The 21,325-nt window shown below is 35.9% G+C and overlaps 1 protein-coding gene across 1 annotated transcript; it reads left to right on the forward strand.

Moving 5' to 3' along the window:
• The first annotated feature begins 8,666 nt into the window (after positions 1-8,666).
• LOC130026648 (olfactory receptor 13D1-like) lies at positions 8,667-9,602 on the forward strand. The gene has a single exon (XM_056117477.1). The coding sequence runs from the start codon at positions 8,667-8,669 to the stop codon at positions 9,600-9,602; it is 936 nt and encodes a 311-aa protein (XP_055973452.1).
• The last annotated feature ends 11,723 nt before the right edge of the window (positions 9,603-21,325 follow it).

Genomic DNA, 21,325 nt, shown 5'->3' on the forward strand with positions numbered 1-21,325 from the left:
TTTTCAGTGAAACAGGGTTATTTCTACAATTAGGAGGAGAAAACACAAATAAGAAATAAAAATCCTCTTTTTAAAGAGCAATTTATATCTTCAAGACATTTCTAATATCTCTAAAAGTTTCTACCTTCACCAAAGCTTTAAGGCTCAACTTTAAATCACTTCTGGGATTACAGAGTCCCTTGGAAGGAAAAAAAAAGGAATAAATTGGCTATTAGAGTCATGGGTATGTGCTCTGAAAATATTTAGGGCCCAGAGGTTAAAAAATATTTATGTGGCAGACTGACATAAATTGATACTAATTGATAACAAGAACTTCACCAGGATGAAAGCTTTATTTTTGGCCTGTCCCCTTCACCACTACTATCAGTCATCTGGAATTGCGGGATTCTTTCCTGTGAGTTCTAATAGCATGGCTATACTTCAAATAAGATTCAAACTAATATTGGGAGAAATAGCAGTGGCAACTTCCATATATAGACAGAATAAGTTACTGAGAGACTGAAGAAAAGAAATACTGAATAGTCTATATACTTGTGGTATCTGAAATAGCCTCCTTATTTTAAAAGCTGTATCCCTATGAACCATGCTGCATTGTAAGAAAGTGAGAATCCCAAATTGATGCTTACATGAGGGACAGTAGAACAGAGTTGGGAAAAAATATTATCAAAAAGAAGAAAATTTATGGTACTAAAAATTCAGAATGATTTGTGTCATTCAAAAAGTATTAAATAAACAATTATTTCAAACTGTGGCGATTTATAAGTTATTTGAGTATGAAAAATGAAACTTCTCTTGGCCAGAGAAAATAACAATATGACAGCCCAAGAGTTCAGATTTGGTGAACATGTATTATATATTCCATATATATTAAGATCTTTTGAGTGTGTTGATCTCACAACAATCCAACGAAGTAAATACAGTTACCAAGTTTTCACCATACTCATGTTTAGTATTTTATCCAAGCTTTATATAGATAATAAACCACAAGACAAATCTGAACTCTATGTTACCACTCCTATACAATTTTTTAAATTAAATCATAGTATGCTCCATACAGATACCTCAGTAGTAATCAGAATAAATAGATACAAAAACTGGAGCACAGCAGACTTCCATGGAATAATCCAAAAATATTTAGCATTTTCAGGATAGCATGTTTAGAACAAGCAAAATACTAGGTTTATAGTATACAAAATATAAATTTAAAAATGCAGAACAGAGTTTTCTAATCAACCTCAGAAATATGCTTATGGACTACATAGGAGCTCCAATAAAATAGAAGTTTAAGACCCCAGCTTTAGTTCCACCAACAAAGAATTTTACTTTATACATACAGAAGGTAAAGGTAAAGACTCCCGTTGATCGTCGATTTGCTCGAGCGGGCCCAGTAACGTCTCCATGGGAGACTTTGTTGTTACTGTGTCTGGCATATCGAATACTCTCGGTAGCTTGCCGGGCTCTCCGAGAGGGGCGGAGGAATCGAACTTGGGTCGGCCATGTTGGCCGCGTGTAAGGCGAACGCCCTACCCGCTGTGCTATTGCTCCAGCCAAAGATTCAGAAAAATTCTCAAGACCAGGTAGAAGATGTATTGCTCATTACCCACTTCTTTCAGGATTCCCAGACGCTTATTTAATTAGTTAGACATTCAAGATAACCTGATGGAGATTTGTCATATGTTGAGTACAAAAGCGTACATCAATGGTAGGAAGAAACTGGATGAAGCAAGATGCAGAATATAATATTTAATGCTGAAAATTTCCTCTTAAAGAACACTTTAGTGTTGTGTGTATCATTTATTGTTTTGGTTTTCTTTGGGTTAAGGATCAAGAAGACCAGGTAAATACCTCTGTTTCACAAATTCACTGTGACTGTCCCCTGTGGAAAACGTGAGAAGTGTGAACACACAACACACAAGTCAAGTGATTTGCTTTCTTTCCATAGGTGACAGGCAAAGATCAGGATATATTTAAGGAGTGACACTTTTGGAGTGAAGTAAATTAATATGGAGAACCAAGAGATGGATAGTTCTTTATGGTAGAAGGAAAAAGAGTAAATAACAAAAATGCCGGATGTTTGTCCATGATTCCTACCCACCAGGTATAACCTCTGTCTCTCATTTTCTTGAATGATACTGTTGAATGATTAATAGTGAAGCCTGCATGCACTGAGGGGCTGGAGCGATAGCACAGCAGGTAGGGTGTTTGCCTTGCACACGGCCAACCCAGGTAGCCCAGGTTCAATTCTTCCACCCCTCTCGGAGAGCCCGGCAAGCTACTGAGAGTATCTCGCCCACACAGCAAAGCCAGGCAAGCTACCCGTAATGTATTTGATATGCCAAACACAGTAACAACAAGTCTCACAATGGAGACTACTGCTCAAGCAAATCCATGAACAACAGGAGGGCAGTAACAGTGACAGAGTAAAGGGTTTTCCTCCCAACACAGTGCTACGGTGCTGCATGCACTGAGAAACTTAGTGACATTCTAAGTGTTTATTCTACAATCCTTTTTACAATAATTGAAGCTATTTCAATTTTGTCTGCTAATTTATGGGTCATATTGATTGGTTACACGCAGAGTACATGGTCTATAAGAAATTCCCTCTTCAATTTTCTATTCACTGACTATTTTAGTTCTCAACTGAGTTTTAGAGAAATATAGGAGACAGTAGTCTAGGTAATCTTACCACACTGTTCCCCTCCAGGGAAAAATATGAAATATTATTTCTGATATTTATTATGAAATATCAATGAAGAATTATTGGTTATAGAAAGATTATATGAGGGTTAACACAGCTGCACTGAATACCATGGTTAAGTTCCCAGAACTGCATATAATCCTTTGAGCACTGCCAGAATATTGAACTCCAAACAGAGTCAAGAATAGACCCTGAATACAACAGGGTGTGGCCCAAACACTCCCCACCAAAAGAAAATTATTTTTAAAAATATAAGAAATATATATCAAATAACACTCCAAGTCTTGTATTCGAGGGAAACAGGCAGTTGACATTTCAGAATGGTTTCTTCACTCAAATTTACAACAGCAAGAATATTAGGAAAACTTTTAATATGGTAATATCATGTCATGAATGCCCTCCTTGTTCTTTACATTTTTCCATACTACTATTTGCATTGGTGAAATTTTATGTGGCATGTTTTCTCACATGTGTTCCATAAACTTTACATGACAAAACTTCAGTATCCTACAAGAAAAATTGATGGCATGTATAAATGCAAGATTAAACGTTACATATTTAAAAAATTAAAAGAAATATTAAATAATATCAACAATACATATCTAATTATTATGTAAATATCTCCTACATCTAACAATAATAAATAATATTTACTGATACTGAAATAATCTTCATTTTTCCCCACTATTAGATTACATACAAGTTTCAAAAAGAAGGGGTTCCAAGAATAGTAGAGATGAGTACCAGGAGGAGTGATCTATGGCTTGGAAGCCGGCACACATACTGGGGGAAAAGGCAGCTCAGATAGAGAAGGGACCCGCAAGTAAAGGGTGCTTGGAGGGCCCGTTCAAGACAGGAGATGCGTGCTTAAAGTAGACTATAGACTGATGGCCACTTAATACCTGTATTGCAAACCACTTCACCCAAAAGGAGAGAGAGAGAGCAAAAGGGAACGCCCTGCCACAGAGGTTGGGTGGGGTGGAAGGATGGGGTGGAGGTGGGAGGGGTTAGGGGTGGGAAGGACACTGGGATTATTAGTGATGGAGAATGGGCACTGGTGGAGGGATGAATGCTTGATCATTGTAAGACTGAAATGTAGGCACGAAAGTTTGTAAGTCTGTAACTATACCTCATGGTGATACGTTAAAAATATTTTCAGAAAATGGACTCTCTCTGTCTCTCTCTGTCTCTCTCTCTCTCTAAATATATATATATGTAAGTCTATATATAAACTTACCAAAAAAATTATGGATTATTTTTTCTATATTGCTTTTGGATATCTAGCTGGATAGTAAAAGTATTTTATTTTTGTTATCTAGTTTGTCCATCTATTATACTGATGGCTGGAGCGATAGCACAGCAGATAGGGTGTTTGCCTTGTACGTGGCCAACTTGGCCGACCTAGGTTCGATTCCTCTGCCCCTCTCAGTGAGCCCGGCAAGCTACCAAGAGTATCCCACCCACACAGCAAAAGCCTGGCAAGCTACCTGTGATGTATTTGATATGCCAAACAAAATAACAAGTCTCACCATGGAGACGTTACTGGACCCACTCGAGCAAATAGATGAACAATGGGAGGACAGTGCTACAGTGCTATTCTGATGTATTCCCAATTACTTGTATGTAATTCCCAATTTTGGGTTCCTTTTGGAAATAAAATAAACAGAATGATCTCAATAAGCAGTTTGAAGATACTTTACATTCTTTATGTGTGCATGCCACAAAGGAATAAGGAATAGAGAGATAGCAATACGGCACTTTCCTGCACATGCTGGACGTTAGTTCAGTCCCTGGCACTGCATGGCTCTGAAGCACTGCCAGAAGTGTTCTCTGAGCACAGAGACAGGAGGAAGCCCTCAGCATAGCCAGGTGTAGCCTAGAGCACCATCCTTGAAAACATAATGCTTTGTATCATAGATTTATTATCTCTTTGATATTTTTGGAAAGAACAACTTTAATATCTCTAGTTCCATAAAGAAAATTTGATAATTTATGCAGCACTCCATAAATGTTTCATATTGGAACATATAACAAAGAACATAAGTTATGTGTAAGCTATGTATTTTATATTTTTTGAGAAACAACTTAAGCATCCAGTATCCCTTGAAAAGTCTAAATAGAATCCTTATAACCTATTCCAATATGTGCTGAATAAATGAGCGAGTCAAGGATAGCGATCTCTCCAAAAAAAACAGAATTCTGTGACATTATACAGCAGCATCAGCCTCTGGAGATGGGGAGGTAAGAATGTTTTCTTCAGAAAGATATAAATAAATTTGTCAAATCTTATACAGCTTAAGAATATAGCATGCAGAACTGCATAAATGGGAAACAACACAGTATGCTAAGCACACCAAAGAAAAACAGCATGGATATTTCAAAGCCCTGAGGATCTCAGGAGTGAATTAACAATTAGAGGGTTTAGGGGTAACAATATGGTAGGGAAAGTGGTAAATCTTATTTTGGACTTGGAGAGATAGTTCAGTGCGCACACTTGCCTTGCTACAGCTAGCCTAGGTTCAATCCCCAGCATCACTTATGATCCCTTGAGTCGTCCCTGAGCACAGTGACAGGACTAAGTCATGTGTCCTACTACATGTGACCCAAAAAAAACAAAGAGAAAGAGAGAGAGAGAGAGAGAGAGAGAGAGAGAGAGAGAAGAGAGGGAGAGAGAGAAAGCAATGAATCTTTTTAGTTGTATTGTATAACAAGAAGGGTTTTTTTCCCTTTCTCTCTCAATTGCATTTCTAATGGGATCTTTTACAGGACAGCTGATAAAATCTATTGAGGAGCAAAAAGGACCTATCACCCCTTCCCTGAAACATTGGAGAAGAGAAAAGCAGAAGTGAAAGGAAAGGTAACTGAGGGAAGTAAAGAAGATATTTTATGCTGAATTAACTGGTTTGGGTGAGTTATTTTAGCTTTCTCTCATACACTGGTTTCTGACAAATGTCCTCCTTCACATGGGTCCTTATTTGAACAAAGACTACCATTATTCTTTCTTCTTTTCCTCTTCAACAATGCCAGTCCAAAGATACAAAATTAAAGGTTAGTATATTTCCTTTTACAGGGAAAAAAATGGCTAATTCTAATTTCTTCTCCTTTCTCTTGATTCTTTTCTTGCCTCACAAACTAGCTTCAAGCAAATTAAATATAATTCCATAATTAAGTCCATTGTGGGAAAAAAAGTCTATTTACCACTATAACTAGAGAAGGCAAAGGAAGTCTAGGAGGAAGAATGGAATACTTATCAATATTAAAGATATCAGTACTATATCTTTTTTCAACCTTACCAAAAATCATTGTGTAATTGACACTGTAGCACTGTAGCACTGTCCTCCCGTTGTTCATCTATTTGCTGGAGCAGGCACCAGTAACGTCTCACAACAACCTGTGAAACTTGTTGTTACTGTTTTGGGCATATCATATACATCACGGGTAGCTTGCCAGGCTTTGCGGTGCGGGCGGGATACTCTCAGTAGCTTGCGGGGCTCTTCGAGAGGGCGGAGGAATTGAACCCGGATTGGCTGCATTGCTGTGCTATCACTCCAACCCATAATTGACACTATTAAAAGTAATTTAAATAGTGTTCGCTTCAGCAGCACATATACTAAAAGTAATTTAAATAATAGCGAAAGATAAAGTGAAGGAAATAAATTCCCTCATGTGTCTGTTACAGGAAGAGAGGGCTACTGTTACCTATGACATTCATAAATTAAGTCATTCAAAGTGACTTCAAGTATTTGCATACAGAAAAAAAGGCAATGGATACAATGTATGAATGTGGGGTTATGGTATATGTTTCATCAGCTTTTCTCATTCTACCATTTCTACTCAGCCTTCTCCGTTATGACAGTATAATAAAAAATAATACAGTCCTTTATGTGATAAATCTGCAATAATATTTAGGCAACTGTTGGGGAAAATATGAAACAATAAACACACAGTTGAAAATAACAAAAGATGAGTCATGGTGGATAAAGTAGCAAAAGCAAAAATTAGGACAATTAAAATTCCTAAAGTGTAGATTAATTTCAAGAATAAAAACAAAAACTAGGCAATTAAAGGCATGTTATTGCTATACAAAAAGGTGAAAACACAGGATAACATTATTACAGATTATGGTAGTACTCATAATTATGAAATTGATTGTTACAGATTAAAAAATATCAAGATACCCCTAAAGGACTGGAGAGGGAAAAAGCGATACAACCTTTTGGGGTCTCTATTATAGCACTGATGATCGTGAACAAAACAGAAAATAATGCTTGTATTTCTGTGTAGCAGGACAGAAATACATTTCTGTCATAGACTTCTCTTACTTAGAATCAGTGTAAGAATCTTAGAGGTCTAGCACAAAGACAAGAGAGTTGAGTAGAATCATATGAACGGGTGCTAGATTCTGACTTTAGTATTTCATTATCTCTGTAACCAGGTAAAATATAATTAAGCTTTTGTGAGTCTATTTAGTCTCTTGAAAATTGGAGGTAAATGAGTGTTATCTAGAGTTGTACTGAAGATTAAATGAGTTACTTCATCTGAGTGAGTTTGCGACAGTGTAATATGTTTACAGCATGCTTAATAATAATTAGTCATTATCTGTTCAGTCACATAAGAACACTTCAGGACAAATAAAACTAATATGGGAAAATTGGAAATGCATACCAAAAACATCAAATACAAAAACTGAAGGAAGAAAAGAACATATTAATAAGTACACAGAAAATTATATAAACTATATAGGGAAACATAAAAATGCACCCAAGATATAAAAAAAAAACAGAGAAGGGTAGAGAAAATAGCATATTATAGATAACAAATTTAAGAAAAAAGTAATAACAGGTGTCTTATATTAAAGAAGAGCATATGCAGACACTGATTCTAACAGAATTTTAAAAATCATATTCAAGGTAACATGATAACAATATTGTTAATGTTTCCAACTTAGTTGTACAAATTTACTTTACCTACACTGCAACCAAATGATGTCCAAGATCCTCTGATACTGTCTGTAAATCACTTTTCTGACTCAGCATTCTAAAATCAAAGACTTTTCCCCATTTCCCAGTGAAGAGTCTGGAAAAAGATCATTTCCTAAGTCAGGGATATTCGCAGTTTATCAGTTTTGATCTTGACTTCATACTCTTTCCTTGAAAAACTCAAAAAAAATTAACTCAGATTCAAATAAACATAAAAGTTATCATCAGTGCAGACCAGGGAGGTAAGTCAGAGACTGGAGCATGTACAGGTCCCAAGTTCCATTCTCAGCACCTCATAACTCTTGGACACTGCTGGATGTGGGCCTAATAGCCCCCAAATCTCCATCCCTAGAACTATCACATCAACAGGACCTAAAATTGACCCTGCACATCTGGAGTGCCACAGGAATTATGACAGTAAGTGACCCTGAGGCCTTCTAATACTGCTTGGGAAATTCCAAAAATATTGTAGCACTGTAACACTGTCCTCCCATTATTCATCATTTGCTTGAGTGGGCCCAGCAACATTGTGAAACTTGTTGTTACTGTGTCTGGCATATCAAATACATCACAGGTAGCTTGCCAGGTTTTGCCATGTGGGCAAGATACTCTCAGTAGCTTGTCGGGCTCTCTGAGAGGGGTGGAAGAATCGAACTTGGGTCTACCGGGTGGGCCGCATGCAAGGCAAATGCCCTACCTGCTGTACTATCACTCCAGCCTGGAAACCAAAATGCCTACAGAAAGTAGTTTGTCCTTGAACCATATTTAACTTCAAGTCTGTAAATTTTCAGCATAATTTCCACAATCTTGTGCTGTGTTAGTCAAACCAGAGTTGATCTCTCAGTGCATTTTCATCACCAGTAAAATAAATATATTTTTTGATTGCAGGGGCTGTTCCATGAATTTCTTTAAAAGTGAAAGTGTTTGTTAAATCGAACCAAAATTCCCTGAGTCATGTCCTTTTCTGAACCCAAAGGTCATATGGACACATGGAGACAGGGAATTATTCAACAGTGACTGAATTCTTTCTGGTGGGACTGTCCCAATACCCAGAGCTTCGGATTTTGCTCTTTGTCCTTTGCCTCATCATGTACGTGATAATCCTCCTAGGAAATAGCCTTCTCATAATTATCATCATCCTCGATTCTCGCCTCCACACCCCTATGTATTTCTTCCTTGGGAACCTCTCATTCTTGGATATCTGTTACACATCATCATCCATTCCCACAATGCTGGTGATGTTTGCATCTGAAAGAAAATCTATGTCCTTTCTTGGCTGTGCTCTACAGATGTTTCTGTCTCTGGGATTAGGTTCCACTGAGTGTGTCCTCCTGGCTATGATGGCATATGACAGGTATGTGGCCATTTGCAGTCCACTGAGATATCCCACCATCATGAAGAAGATGTTATATGTACACATGGCTGCATGGTCCTGGATCATGGGCGGTCTGAATTCCTTACTGCAAACAAGTCTGGCAATGACATTGCCTTTCTGTGGTAGTAATGTTATTGATCACGTAACCTGTGAGATATTGGCCCTGCTTAAGCTCGCATGTGCAGATATTTCCATAAATGTATTCATCATGGCAGTGGCAAGTTTTGTTTTATTGATAGCTCCTTTGATGCTAATTTGTATCTCCTATGTTTTCATTCTCTCTTCCATCCTGAGAATTAATTCTGCTGAAGGGAGAAAGAAAGCCTTCTCTACCTGTTCATCCCATCTGACTGTAGTCATCTTGTTTTACGGTTCAGCCCTTTTCATGTACATGAAACCTAAGTCGAAGGACACAACTGTTTCTGATGAACTAATTGGGCTGTCCTATGGCGTGATCACCCCAATGTTAAATCCCATCATCTACAGCATGAGAAATAAAGATGTGAAAGAAGCTGTGAAGAAAATACTGAACCGACATTTGCAACTATAGAAAAAAGAAAAAGAAGGAAGAAGAAGAAGAAGAAAGAAAGAAAGAAAGAAAGAAAGAAAGAAAGAAAGAAAGAAAGAAGGAAGGAGGAGGATAAGAAGATGCTGACACATAGGATGACCTCATAGAACAGGGTCATCAAATAATTTACAGTCACAAATAAAGTCCCTTAATAGAGTCTCAACAGAAATAATCTGCTAATAAAGCAAAATATAAACTTCAGATTCATTTCCAATTAATATGTTTGTATAAATGTTCTCAACAGTGTCATGTCTACAGAGTTTCATATATATGCATATATATGCATATATATATATATATTTCTGATAAGCCCCATGTAAGGCACATAGCTTTTCCTTAAGATAAACTTATCTCCTCTCTGCTCTCTTATTTTCTCTTTCTGTCTCTTCCTGATTTTCTCAGAATCTTCCCTTTACCTTTCTCTTCCTCCTTATACCTCCATATCTTCCATCTATTTATTTTACTTTTCTAACTTCTAGCATCATTGTCTCCCACCTCATTAACTTTGAACTAAACATCCATTGTTTTCTGATAGCATCACCTCTGCACTTTTCTGTTTGACTATTCAACAAACTCTTCTATTGAGTCCATATGCTACTATAGGCTGACTCTATAACCTTTTAACAGTGGCAAATTCACAGCAAAGGCCTAAGCATTCAATAAAGAAAATGTCTCTAGTTCCAATGACTCCTTCAGCACAGAAGAACCAGACTAAACAAACTCAATCCAAGAAGGCTATCTTAGTATGGAAAAGATATGCTCTTTCTTTCAGTATGGCCTAACTGGAAAAATGTGACCCTGTGGATAATTGACGAGGAGAATCTGAGAAAGTAAAACTAAGGTAAAGCATTTGCTCAATGATGTCACTTTAATTCCCAAGTCCAATTGTGACTAAAAATCAAACAGTACATTTTATTTATAAAAGTTAAATTACCATTTTATCAAAACTAGTTTTAATCAGATTTGTAACTTAAAATCACATAAAACCTAATTTATGCATCCTCTTACCTCACATTTCATTCTATCTACTCACACTTTTGATACCAAATATACATGTAAACATATATATGTATATATTAAAGTATTTTTAAGTTTTGCAGCCTATAAGTATTTATTCACCTTTCCTACTAAATTATAATATTCTAACCTCTATTCTGTTAACAATAGATAATCCAAGCACCACAACTTTTTCTAGGAAGTATTTTAATATTCCCAATGTCTTGTTCTTATGTTTTGCTCCAAAACTAATCTCTAGAATTTGGGGGCTACTTAATCTATATTTTATAGATATATTGATATTTTATATCACTGTAAGTTTCTTTCCTGTTTGGTACTAAGTTTTTCAAAGAGATTGTCATTTGACAAAATACAGCTAGTGTAGTTTTTTGTACAGCACTAGCAATAGGCAAGAAAGATTCTCCTAGGATGCTGCATATCTGATGTTGTATATCTGATGTTGATGCAGAAGCCATCAATTTCTTTACAGTAATGCAATTGGTTCTACTATTTAAAGTTGTTTATTTTGAACTCAGTGTGGTTTTCATTAATGAAAACAAGGAAAATTCACTATGAAGCATTAGGAGCTAATTACTTTAGCCTCTTTATCCTATTACCTTACTATTATTTTAACTTACCATCTTATACTAGAGTATGGTAGTCTTCTGAAAAAGAATGCAACAGGAGCCAGGGAATAATGAAAGGGGCTGAAGCACGTGGCTTTCATGAGCTAAGCTCTGACTTTGATCTCTGGCACCACGAGTTCCTCTAAGCACTGCCTAGTTGTCTCAAGGCTGACCTAAGCATCACTGCATTGCCTTCAAGTTCAAGTCTTGAATTAAACAGTAGGAATGATCCAAATCACTGAGTACTGCTAGGGTGCCCCCCCCCTCTCTCTCTCTATACATATATATATTATATAGGCTGAAGCGATAGCATAGTGGGTAGGGTGTTTGCCTTGCACAAGGCCGACCAGGGTCCGATTACTCCACCCCTCTCGGAGAGCCCAGCAAGCTACCAAGAATATTCAACTTACACGGCAAAGCCTGGCAAGCTACCCATGATGTATTCGATATGCCAAAAACAGTAACAACGTCTCGTCTCACAATGGAGACATTACTGGTGCACGCTCGAGCAAATCGATGAACAATGGGAAGGACAGTGGACAATGCTCTCTCTCTCTATATTTATATATGTGTGTGTGTGTGTGTACATACATATATAATAGTTTTGTTTTTACTAATATTAAATAATATCTTCATGCCTTAGCATGAAATCAGTTGGCCAAGAGTGACCCAAGGTCCCACTGAGTACCATCTGTGAGGCCAAAAAAAGAATAATATATTGACAGTATTTTGAAGCTTTCTTATATCCTAAATGACATAAATGACTTATATCCTACTACATGACATAATATGTCATTGCTAATCAGGACAAAGTGAATACTTAGGTATTAGACTAATTGTATTGAAAAAATTAAAACTCTGTCTACACTGTGTCCATGCCGTAATGAGAAAATGTACACCTGAAAAAAACAAAATCACAACTACAAAGTGTGGTAGTAGAGTGAAACATGTTGCATAACTGAAGTGTAAAGAATAGTTTCTCTATTAAAAGTATGTCTCAGGTTCACACTTACAGTATAATTGTCCGGTGCTTTTTTGCACAAAGTCAACCCGGGTTCAATCTATAGCATCTATATGGTTTCCTGAGCACCACAAGCTGTAATTCCTATGTGCGGAGCCAGAAGTAACTCGTGATTATTGACAGGTACGGCCTAAAATCTAAAAAGAGAAGAAACACTATTCTTTCATCATCTTAATCCATGGTGTAATTAATATAAATGAACTAAAATAATCTATACTAAACTGAGATGACACTTGGCTCCTAATATTTAGCTCCTATTTAATATGAGCTAAAATAGTTTCTTCACTGAAATAAATGTTTTAACTAAAGCCAAAACCATCTTTGAGATTCTGGAAGAACATAAATATTAAGAGAATTCAAATACTTTAAGACTTTAAGAATAGATAATTAAGGGGAGATTTTTTGCCAGTTCTCCAATGCTGTCATTATCTTCACCAAAGGAAGAAGTAGGAGGGTCTTAGGTGCACTGATCATGAAGGTTCTGTCAAACTACCATCATGTAATGTAATTATAAAAATATAAAAACATCTCAGTATCTATATCTAAAATTAGGAATGACTTTCATTTTCTTCTTTGAACTCTCATAAATTTCCAAATATTCTGCAATTAAATTATATTTTTCCAATAATTGAAGAAAAACTCAACTCAAAAGAAGAAAACTGTTTTTTAAATAAGTACAACTATGTCTTTGAGACATTATTTCTAATACATTTACAAGTTACTAAGTATAGCATGACTTAAAGATTCAACTTTAAATCACTTTGGGGACTGCAGAGTCTCTTAGAGAAAATAAGAGTATTTAAATTATTTAGTAGTATCACAAGTGTGTCCTCTGGAAACATTCAGGGCCCAGAGGTTAAACATGTGACTGACTGTCTTAGAATGATACCAATTTATAACATGAATTTCTGCTGGAAATGAGAACTTTACCTTGTGTCTGCAACCCTCACCTTTACCAGCATAAATGTGGAATTCTTAACTGTGAGTTCTGATATTATGACTTTTGCTCAAAGAGAAGATAGCTAAGATTCAAAAAATCTAAGGAGTGCCAGGGGAAATTTCCATCAGTAAACAGAAAATGTTAGTGAGGCATAAGAGAACTGAAGAATGTTGAGGAAAGATACAATGCCTTTGTATGAAGTGGTTTCCTTGTATTAAAGATTGTACCCCAATAAACTACGATTTGTCTATGGTATATCTATAAGCTTGTAAGAAGATAATTAAAATACTACACTGATGTGTATGTAAGGTAGATTATAAAACTGTGGGGAGAGCTCTCTTTTTTTTGTCTGTTTTTCTTACGCATATTATAACATTTTCGTTTTTTTAATTTTTATTAGTGAAACACCATGGGGTACAGTTGTAGACTTACAAACTTACAAATTTTTGTGCTTGGGTTTCGGTTATACAATGATCCAGTACCCATCCCTCTACCAGTGCCCATTCTCCATCATTTACTTTTTTATTTTTAATTTTTGTTAGTGAAACTCCATGAGGTACAGTTGTAGACTTAAAAATTTTTGTGCTTGGGTTTCAACTGTACAATGATCAAACACCCATCCCTCAACCAGTGCCCATTTTCCACCACCATGGGTCCCAGTTTCCCTCCCAGCCCCCAGCTCCCCATCCCACCCTGCCTGTGTGGCAGGGTATTCCCTTTTGTTCTCTCTCTCATTTTGGGTGTTGTGGTTTGCAAAAGAGTCATTGAGTGGCAATCATGTTTGGTCTATAGTCTACTTTCAGCATGCTTGGGAGAGCTCTCTTAAGACAGAAGATAAGTGAATAGGAATTCAGAATGTTTTATTTGAAAAAAAATAATGAAACAGTGAACAGTTAGGGCAAAATATGAGGTTTTGTGAGTAAGAGAAAATAACATACTTATGAACATTACTTTAAGATGGAAGGATTAAAGACAAGTCATTCAGAATAAACAAGAATGAATAGTTCATAAAGATTTTGTTCAGACATTTTTGAGTTATTTTATATTGATCTTCACAACAAGACAGCAATGTTAAGTACCATTACCAATTACTTTTCATGCTCACGCTAAGTGAATTGCTCAAGGGATGTACAGCTAATCAAGGGATAACGTAAAGGTAAAGGTAAAGGCCCTCCCATTGTTCGTCGATTTGCTCAAGCGGGCCCAGTAACGTCTCCATTGGAGACTTTTGTTGTTACTGTGTCGTCTCCATTGGAGACTTTTGTTGTTACTGTGTCTGGCATATCGAATACGTCACGGGGAGCTTGCCAGGCTCTGCCGTGCGGGCGAGATACTCTCGGTAGCTTGCCGGGCTCTCCGAGAGGGGCGGAGGAATTGAACTCGGGTCGGCCATGTTGGCCGCGTGCAAGGCAAACGCCCTACCGCTGTGCTATCGCTCCAACCAATCAAGGGATATACAATATAAATACTCTACATATAAATACAAGACAAATGCCCTTTCAATTAAAGCATAGTACTTCTCCATAGAGATATTTCAGTAGCAATGAAAAAAAGGTGTATGAAGACAGGAGCACAGCAGAATTCCATCGCAAGGCCATAGAACCATTTAGCACATGTCTAGAAAGTCCAAGATCACACATTCCAATCGATCTCAGAAGCAAAGCTATCACTCAGTAGAGGCTCATACCCCATAAGAGCATAAATGATAAATTGTTCCTAGCACAAAACATTTTACTTCTACTAATACGTCAATGTTACTGAAAACAACTCAACAAAAATACCTAATGCCATGTAGGAAAAAGTGCTACCTATTATCCACTTCAGAAGAGAGGGCCATTTCATAGGCAAGTCTTCAAAATCTAGTTGAGATCATTCAAGAAGTGGTTGTGACAAACAAAAGTACTTTATAAACATGCATAAAGTAAGAACAAAGATGAATTTTGTGCTGACATTTCCTTCCTGAGAGAAATTTTCATGGTAAATGAGTGGTGCTGTCATCAAAAGTTTCCATGATTTAAAAAAAAAAAAAAGAATGAAAAGAAACTTTTTCGTGGATCATAACTTAGGACTATCATTCAAACCAAGGTTCCAGTCAATAAAATCAGGAATGAAAGACATATCTGGAGAGAATATATTTCAAATAAATAAACATCCTCTATTAAAAAAAAAGGTTCCATGAGTTAATATCAGGTATCTCAGTTGTACAAGTGCATCACAACTAAATTCAGTGTTTTCCTGGTGATAAGCTTGAAGAGAAGCGTAAATGTACGTGATACACAGTTCTCAGCAGACTTTGCTTTTTTCACAGGAGTTGCACAATGATCATGACCAATTTAAGGACGTTTGAGAGCGACAAACAAAACCTGCAGAAAAAAGAACCTGAAATTTTTACTTCTTTATGACAAAAGTAAAATGTCATCAAGATAACAGAACAGAAGCCCCTGACTTTTGCCCAAGATCACTCCTATCCAGTAGGTATCTCCTCTGCTTTCTTTTTCTCCCGTTGTATTGATAAAAGCTTGTTAGCACATCCTCTCTGCCCTTCAAAGTTTGGTCACAATTTAAATGGTAAGATTCAGAATTTTTGTGCAGTAACTGAGGTTGTTAAGATGGCAATTTTCATGCATAACTCTCTCTATATATATGTATATGGCAGAAGAATATATTTTTAAAACGTTAACTATAGTTTTTTTAATTATGGAATGAGGGAAATTAATAATTTTCTGTGAGAAATTAATAATAAAGTGATTTTAATTAACAAAAATTTCTGAATTACAATAAAAACAAAATTCTCAAATTTTCATGTAAAGGAACAGTGTCAAGGATATTTTCTAATGAATATGTGTGAAATTGATTAAATTCGGAATAATAAATGGCAATCAGTCATTGTACATAATATAAAACAATAGAAAATGCTCTCCAACTACTTGACGCATTTTACTTTTTACTTGTGTTTTAGAAAAAAACTAAGCCAGAGTTCTAGGTATCTTTGACCCTGTTATCTTCAAGGAAATATTTAGAATTTATTCCCAATGTTTATAATTCAAAACTGGGGGTCAACTGAAAGTCACTTGGAAAAATATATAAAAAGAAATTATTAATGTCAAAACCTATTGCTTTAAATAATACATTTTAAAATAGCTTCTCCTAAAATTTACAATTTAGCCATATAACATAGATAATAAAAATTATGATTTCATTTACATGGTGTATAAGGTTACAATATTTATGATATTAGGATTTATCATAAGCAAATTTGTGTCATGACCATTGTATCATGACCTTAGTTCTTTTTCATTAACATTTCCCCCAAACTATGATTTACATTGGTAACATTACAAGTAACAATCAATGTCTTCTCATGCATTGTACAATGACCTTATAAGAGAAATTCAACATCTAGAGGAAAAAAATCATAGAATATCTAAGTGTATTGAATTTAGATATTATATGTGTATTTTAATTCCATTTTTGAATATTCAGAAGGAAATATTAAATAATGATAACTCATTTTTAAATGATTACTAGTAAATATCTCTAATTTTTACCATTATTTTCACAATGGTTGAAAAGAGATAATCCTACTACAAAAATAATCTACATTAGTAATTCTCCTAGGTCTAGATAATGAATTTTTTTACTAAGAATAAACATTGTGTTACATAACTTTTTGGCAGCTGCATTTTGACAATACATTTTATTTGTGTCAGTTATTAGTTTTATATTTTGTACTGATCGATTTCTATGCAGTAATTTTGAGTAATATGCATTCATATAATAAGTAGCATGTTATTCAACTATAAGTAAGTAAAGTAAAGGCCCTCCCGTTGATCATCAATTTGCTCAAGCGGGCCCAGTAACATCTCCACTGGAGACTTTGTTGTTACTGTGTTTGGCATATCGAATACGTCACGGGGAGCTTGCCAGGCTCTGCCGTGCGGGCGAGATACTCTCGGTAACTTGCCGGGCTCTCCGAGAGGGGTGGAGGAATCGAACTCGGATCGCCATGTTGGCTGCGTGCAAGGCAAACGCCCTACCACTGTGCTATCGCTCCAGCCCTAATTCAACTATAACAGACTTGAATTTGGATAGGCATTCAAAATATAGTTGATCATATTTTTAAAACTGATCATAGTTTTAATCTCAGAATTATGGACAAAAAGACCATTATTAAAACAAGACTATTATAGTGTTTTTAACTTACAGACTTGAATTATTTGGATAGGCATTCAAAAATATAGTTGATCATATTTTTAAAACTGATCATAGTGTTAATCTCAGATTTATGGACAAAAAGACTATTATTAAAACAAGACTATTATAGTCTTTTTAACTTACAAAGTGTTTCATAATTTTTTCACACGGGCATGTTATACACTCAAACATTTTTTGTTTCTTTCTTAAAAGTACAAGATAACTATAATAATCACTACATATCTAGTGTTTCTTTAGAAAGTCAGATAATTGCAGCAGGATCCTTAGTTCACATGAACGGTATATGCTACATACATGAAGGATAGTGCAATAACAGAAACATGGGTTTCAATCACAGGACATAGCAGGAGCAACATACGCTGATCAAGAAGTACAGAGACTATTACTTAAAAAGATAGTATATAACTGAGAGATCTTGCAGCTTAAGGAAACATATAGGGACAAAGAATAGTACAGGGGTTAGATAGAATGCATGTCTTCCACCCAACCAGGGTTCAATCCCTGGCACTACCAAATGTTCCCACCCACCCACCCATCCACCCACCCATCCCAGCACCAAAGCACCTCTAATTGTGGTCCTGAGTCCCTGAATACACCTGGGCCTCTAGCACCACGTCATAGTCCCAAAAGTAAAAGGGAAACAAGTTCACAAATATCAGAGTGTAGTAACTATGAAGAACAAAGAAATGTTTTTTTTTCAGAGCATTGAAAGTCTCAGTGCTAGCTTCAGAATTTTTACATTTGAGAGACTCACAGGTAACCATGTGGTCGAAGGAGTGCCTGCAGAGCTTTCCTTAAAGTTGCGTTGCACAGTAAAACACATTTCTTTTCCTTAGATTGTATTTCTCTATCACTGTGCCTTTTGTGGGGTCCCTATGAAGATTCTTAGGAGCAAAGCCATTGAATTATCCTTCTTTGACATCACCAGGGAAGAAAATCAGAAATGTGGAGAAATGAAAACCAAAGTGATAAACGATAGTCATTCTAGATGGCACTGTTTGGGGCAAATTTATTGTATTTGTTTTCTCTTATTCACTCTGTATTCTGCTAAAAAAATAATCCCTTTTATTTGGCCTCTAATTTGGACAGAGAGAAAGGTTACCTCTCCTTCATCCCTTTTTCTCCCAAATAACCCGCTAAACCAAAAAAAAGGTAAGTTTAGTGCATTTTCTTTAATAGTAAAAATGTATTCCTTCTCTTTCTTGTCTTCAATCTCTTCTCCTGTCTCCTCTTCATTCACAATAATTGTATTCAAACAAAACCTGCCTAAAATGATTCCTTTGTGAATATACATTCATACATTCATGTGCTAATTAATGTAAACTCTTGACTTTAAAGAGGGATAGAAGTCTAGAGAGAAAAGAATGTTTTCTAGTTTACAAAGATATCAATACGATCATCTCTTTTCTTAATCTTACCCAAACCACTTTCTCATGGATTATGTCTGAGAGGAATGAAAATGAATTAAAGGGGAATTGGAAGAAAATACATTACCTGTCCTGTCCCTGAAAAGGAGATGTGCTGTTATCTATGACAAGTCAAGGAGTAAATCCCTTGTCCGTGTTCATGATTTCTATTTTCAAAAGGTTAGAGCAAATTTACGGATGTGGGTGTAACATATAGACATTAAGAAATATTTTCACTCTACCACTACAAATCAGCTAACTCAAGCTATAACAGTAATGGCATAATAAAGTATAACACATTTCTTACATCCCTATAATCATGTTGGAGCATCTTTGACAGATAAAAATTAAACAACTGAAGTTTTAGGTGTTGATGATGTGGAGTAAAGTTCACGGTAGACAGAACTTGACAAAAATGAATTAAAAGAACATGATGGAAAAGAATAGAAAGGCAAGAATTTGGACAATTAAAGGTCCCAAAGTGTAAGCTTACTTTTATTATAAAACGCAAGAGTCAGATGATTCCAAACGTATAACTGTTACAGTCAAATATTAAAGACTCTCATACCATTATTTTTGATTACGGTAATTACCAAGACTGTGAAATGGTTTGCTAGAGGAAGACAATATACGAACCACACTCAAAAGACCACAAAGAGGATAATTTAATTTCTATCACATATCTTGTGATCATGGGCTAGAGCAATAGCACAGCAGTAGGGCGTTTGCCTTGCACAGCAGCCAACATGCTGTTGGAGAGCCCGGCAAGCTACCGAGAGTATCTCTCCCGCATGGCAGAGCCTGGCAAGATACCTGTGATGTATTCGATATGCCAAACATAGTGACAACAAAGTCTCCAATGGAGACGTTACTGGGCCCACTCGAGCAAATCGATGAACAATGGGAGGACAGTGACAGGACAGTGACAGGATCTTGTGATCATAAATTAAACATGGAGATGACTCTTGTGTTTCAGTTTAATATAGTGAGAAACATTTTTGTAATAGTCTCTCTAAACTGTTTCAGGTAGTCTAGTCTAACTATTATAGGGATGACAGTAGTCAAATGAATCAATATTGGATTGTGACTTGAGTATTTAATTATCTCTCTGGCCTTGCTTAAGTTACTTAAAATTTTCATAGAGTGCTTTCTTCTCTTAAAATTTATTCTCTAGAGTTGGGCCAAAGAGTAAATGAGTTGATATAATTCAATGAGTTTATAATAGTGTCGTGCTAATAATATGAGAAATTATCCATTCAATCACACATGAAATATTCATGTGCAAAATTTAAAATAAAATTTTCTAAGCATTCTAAAATATTAAATATAAAATTGAGGGAAATTATACATTAAGTACTCAATAAATGATAAGCGCTTATCTTTAAAAGGACAAAACACGGTTTTAAGGCACAGTAATAGAGACAGAAGCATAGTGAAATAAACAACTGAAAAATTACAAAGGTGGGAAAGAGGAGGTATAAAGTGCCCAATCTGGATTCTATTGTTTCATCAGTAAAAAATGTTCACTTTCCTTCAACTATTTGCTTTGGGTTCAATTCACTTGCAAGAACAGGAAAAAACTTAAAATAGCTTTTTACTTCTGTTGGTCAAGTACAATAAAAAATTATTATTCATATTAATTTATCTTAACTCACATTGTTATAATTGAATGGTATCTTTAGTTATATCATGTTTCATTGCATTACACAAAATTTTGCATGACATGCTGGAACAACCTATTATGACTGTTAAATACTAAAAGATATCCAGGGAGTGGCTCAGATGGCTGGAGTGGATGCTTAGCATGCAGAACTGAAAGTATCCTCTGACACTGCCTGATCATCGACAAACATTTAATTTTTTCAGGTAACTTACTAGCCGGGCTGGAGCAATAGCACAGCGGATAGGGCAGCACCTTCCACATGGCCAACCCGCTCGATTCCTCCATCCCTCTTGGAGAGCCTGGCAAGGTACCAATAGTATCCCACCTACATGGTAGAGCCTAGCAAGCTCCCCATGGTGTATTTGATATGCCAAAAACAGTAACAACAAGTCTTACAATGGACACGTTACTGATGTCTGCTCAAGCAAATTGATGAACAACCGGAGGACAGTGCTACATACTGTATCAGTGTGATATTTTAAATTGGGTATTGATTTATTAAAACGTACTTACTAGCAAAATATTTGTTGATAATGAGACTCCTATTTATTCACATATGAAATTAGTTACTTCCTATTTTTACTTCATTGGAAGGTTGGTATTTTCTAGCACAAATCCTGCCTTTGCTGTTATGTGACTTAGTAGTATTGACATTTCGGTACCCGTTTTATCATTAACAGATTTAACATTGCTGCCTTGGCTGATTCCAGAGACTTTTAGAAGAGTAAAACAAAACAACAGAAGTGAAAAGAATTTGATGGATCTAAAAGAAAAACGTTAACTTCTCTCTCTCTCATTTATGTACTCCATATTGTGAAGGTGACATGAACAGACAGAG

This window comes from Sorex fumeus, unplaced genomic scaffold (assembly GCF_029834395.1).
Source record: "Sorex fumeus unplaced genomic scaffold, SorFum_2.1 ptg000034l, whole genome shotgun sequence".
Taxonomy (NCBI): Eukaryota; Metazoa; Chordata; class Mammalia; order Eulipotyphla; family Soricidae; genus Sorex; species Sorex fumeus.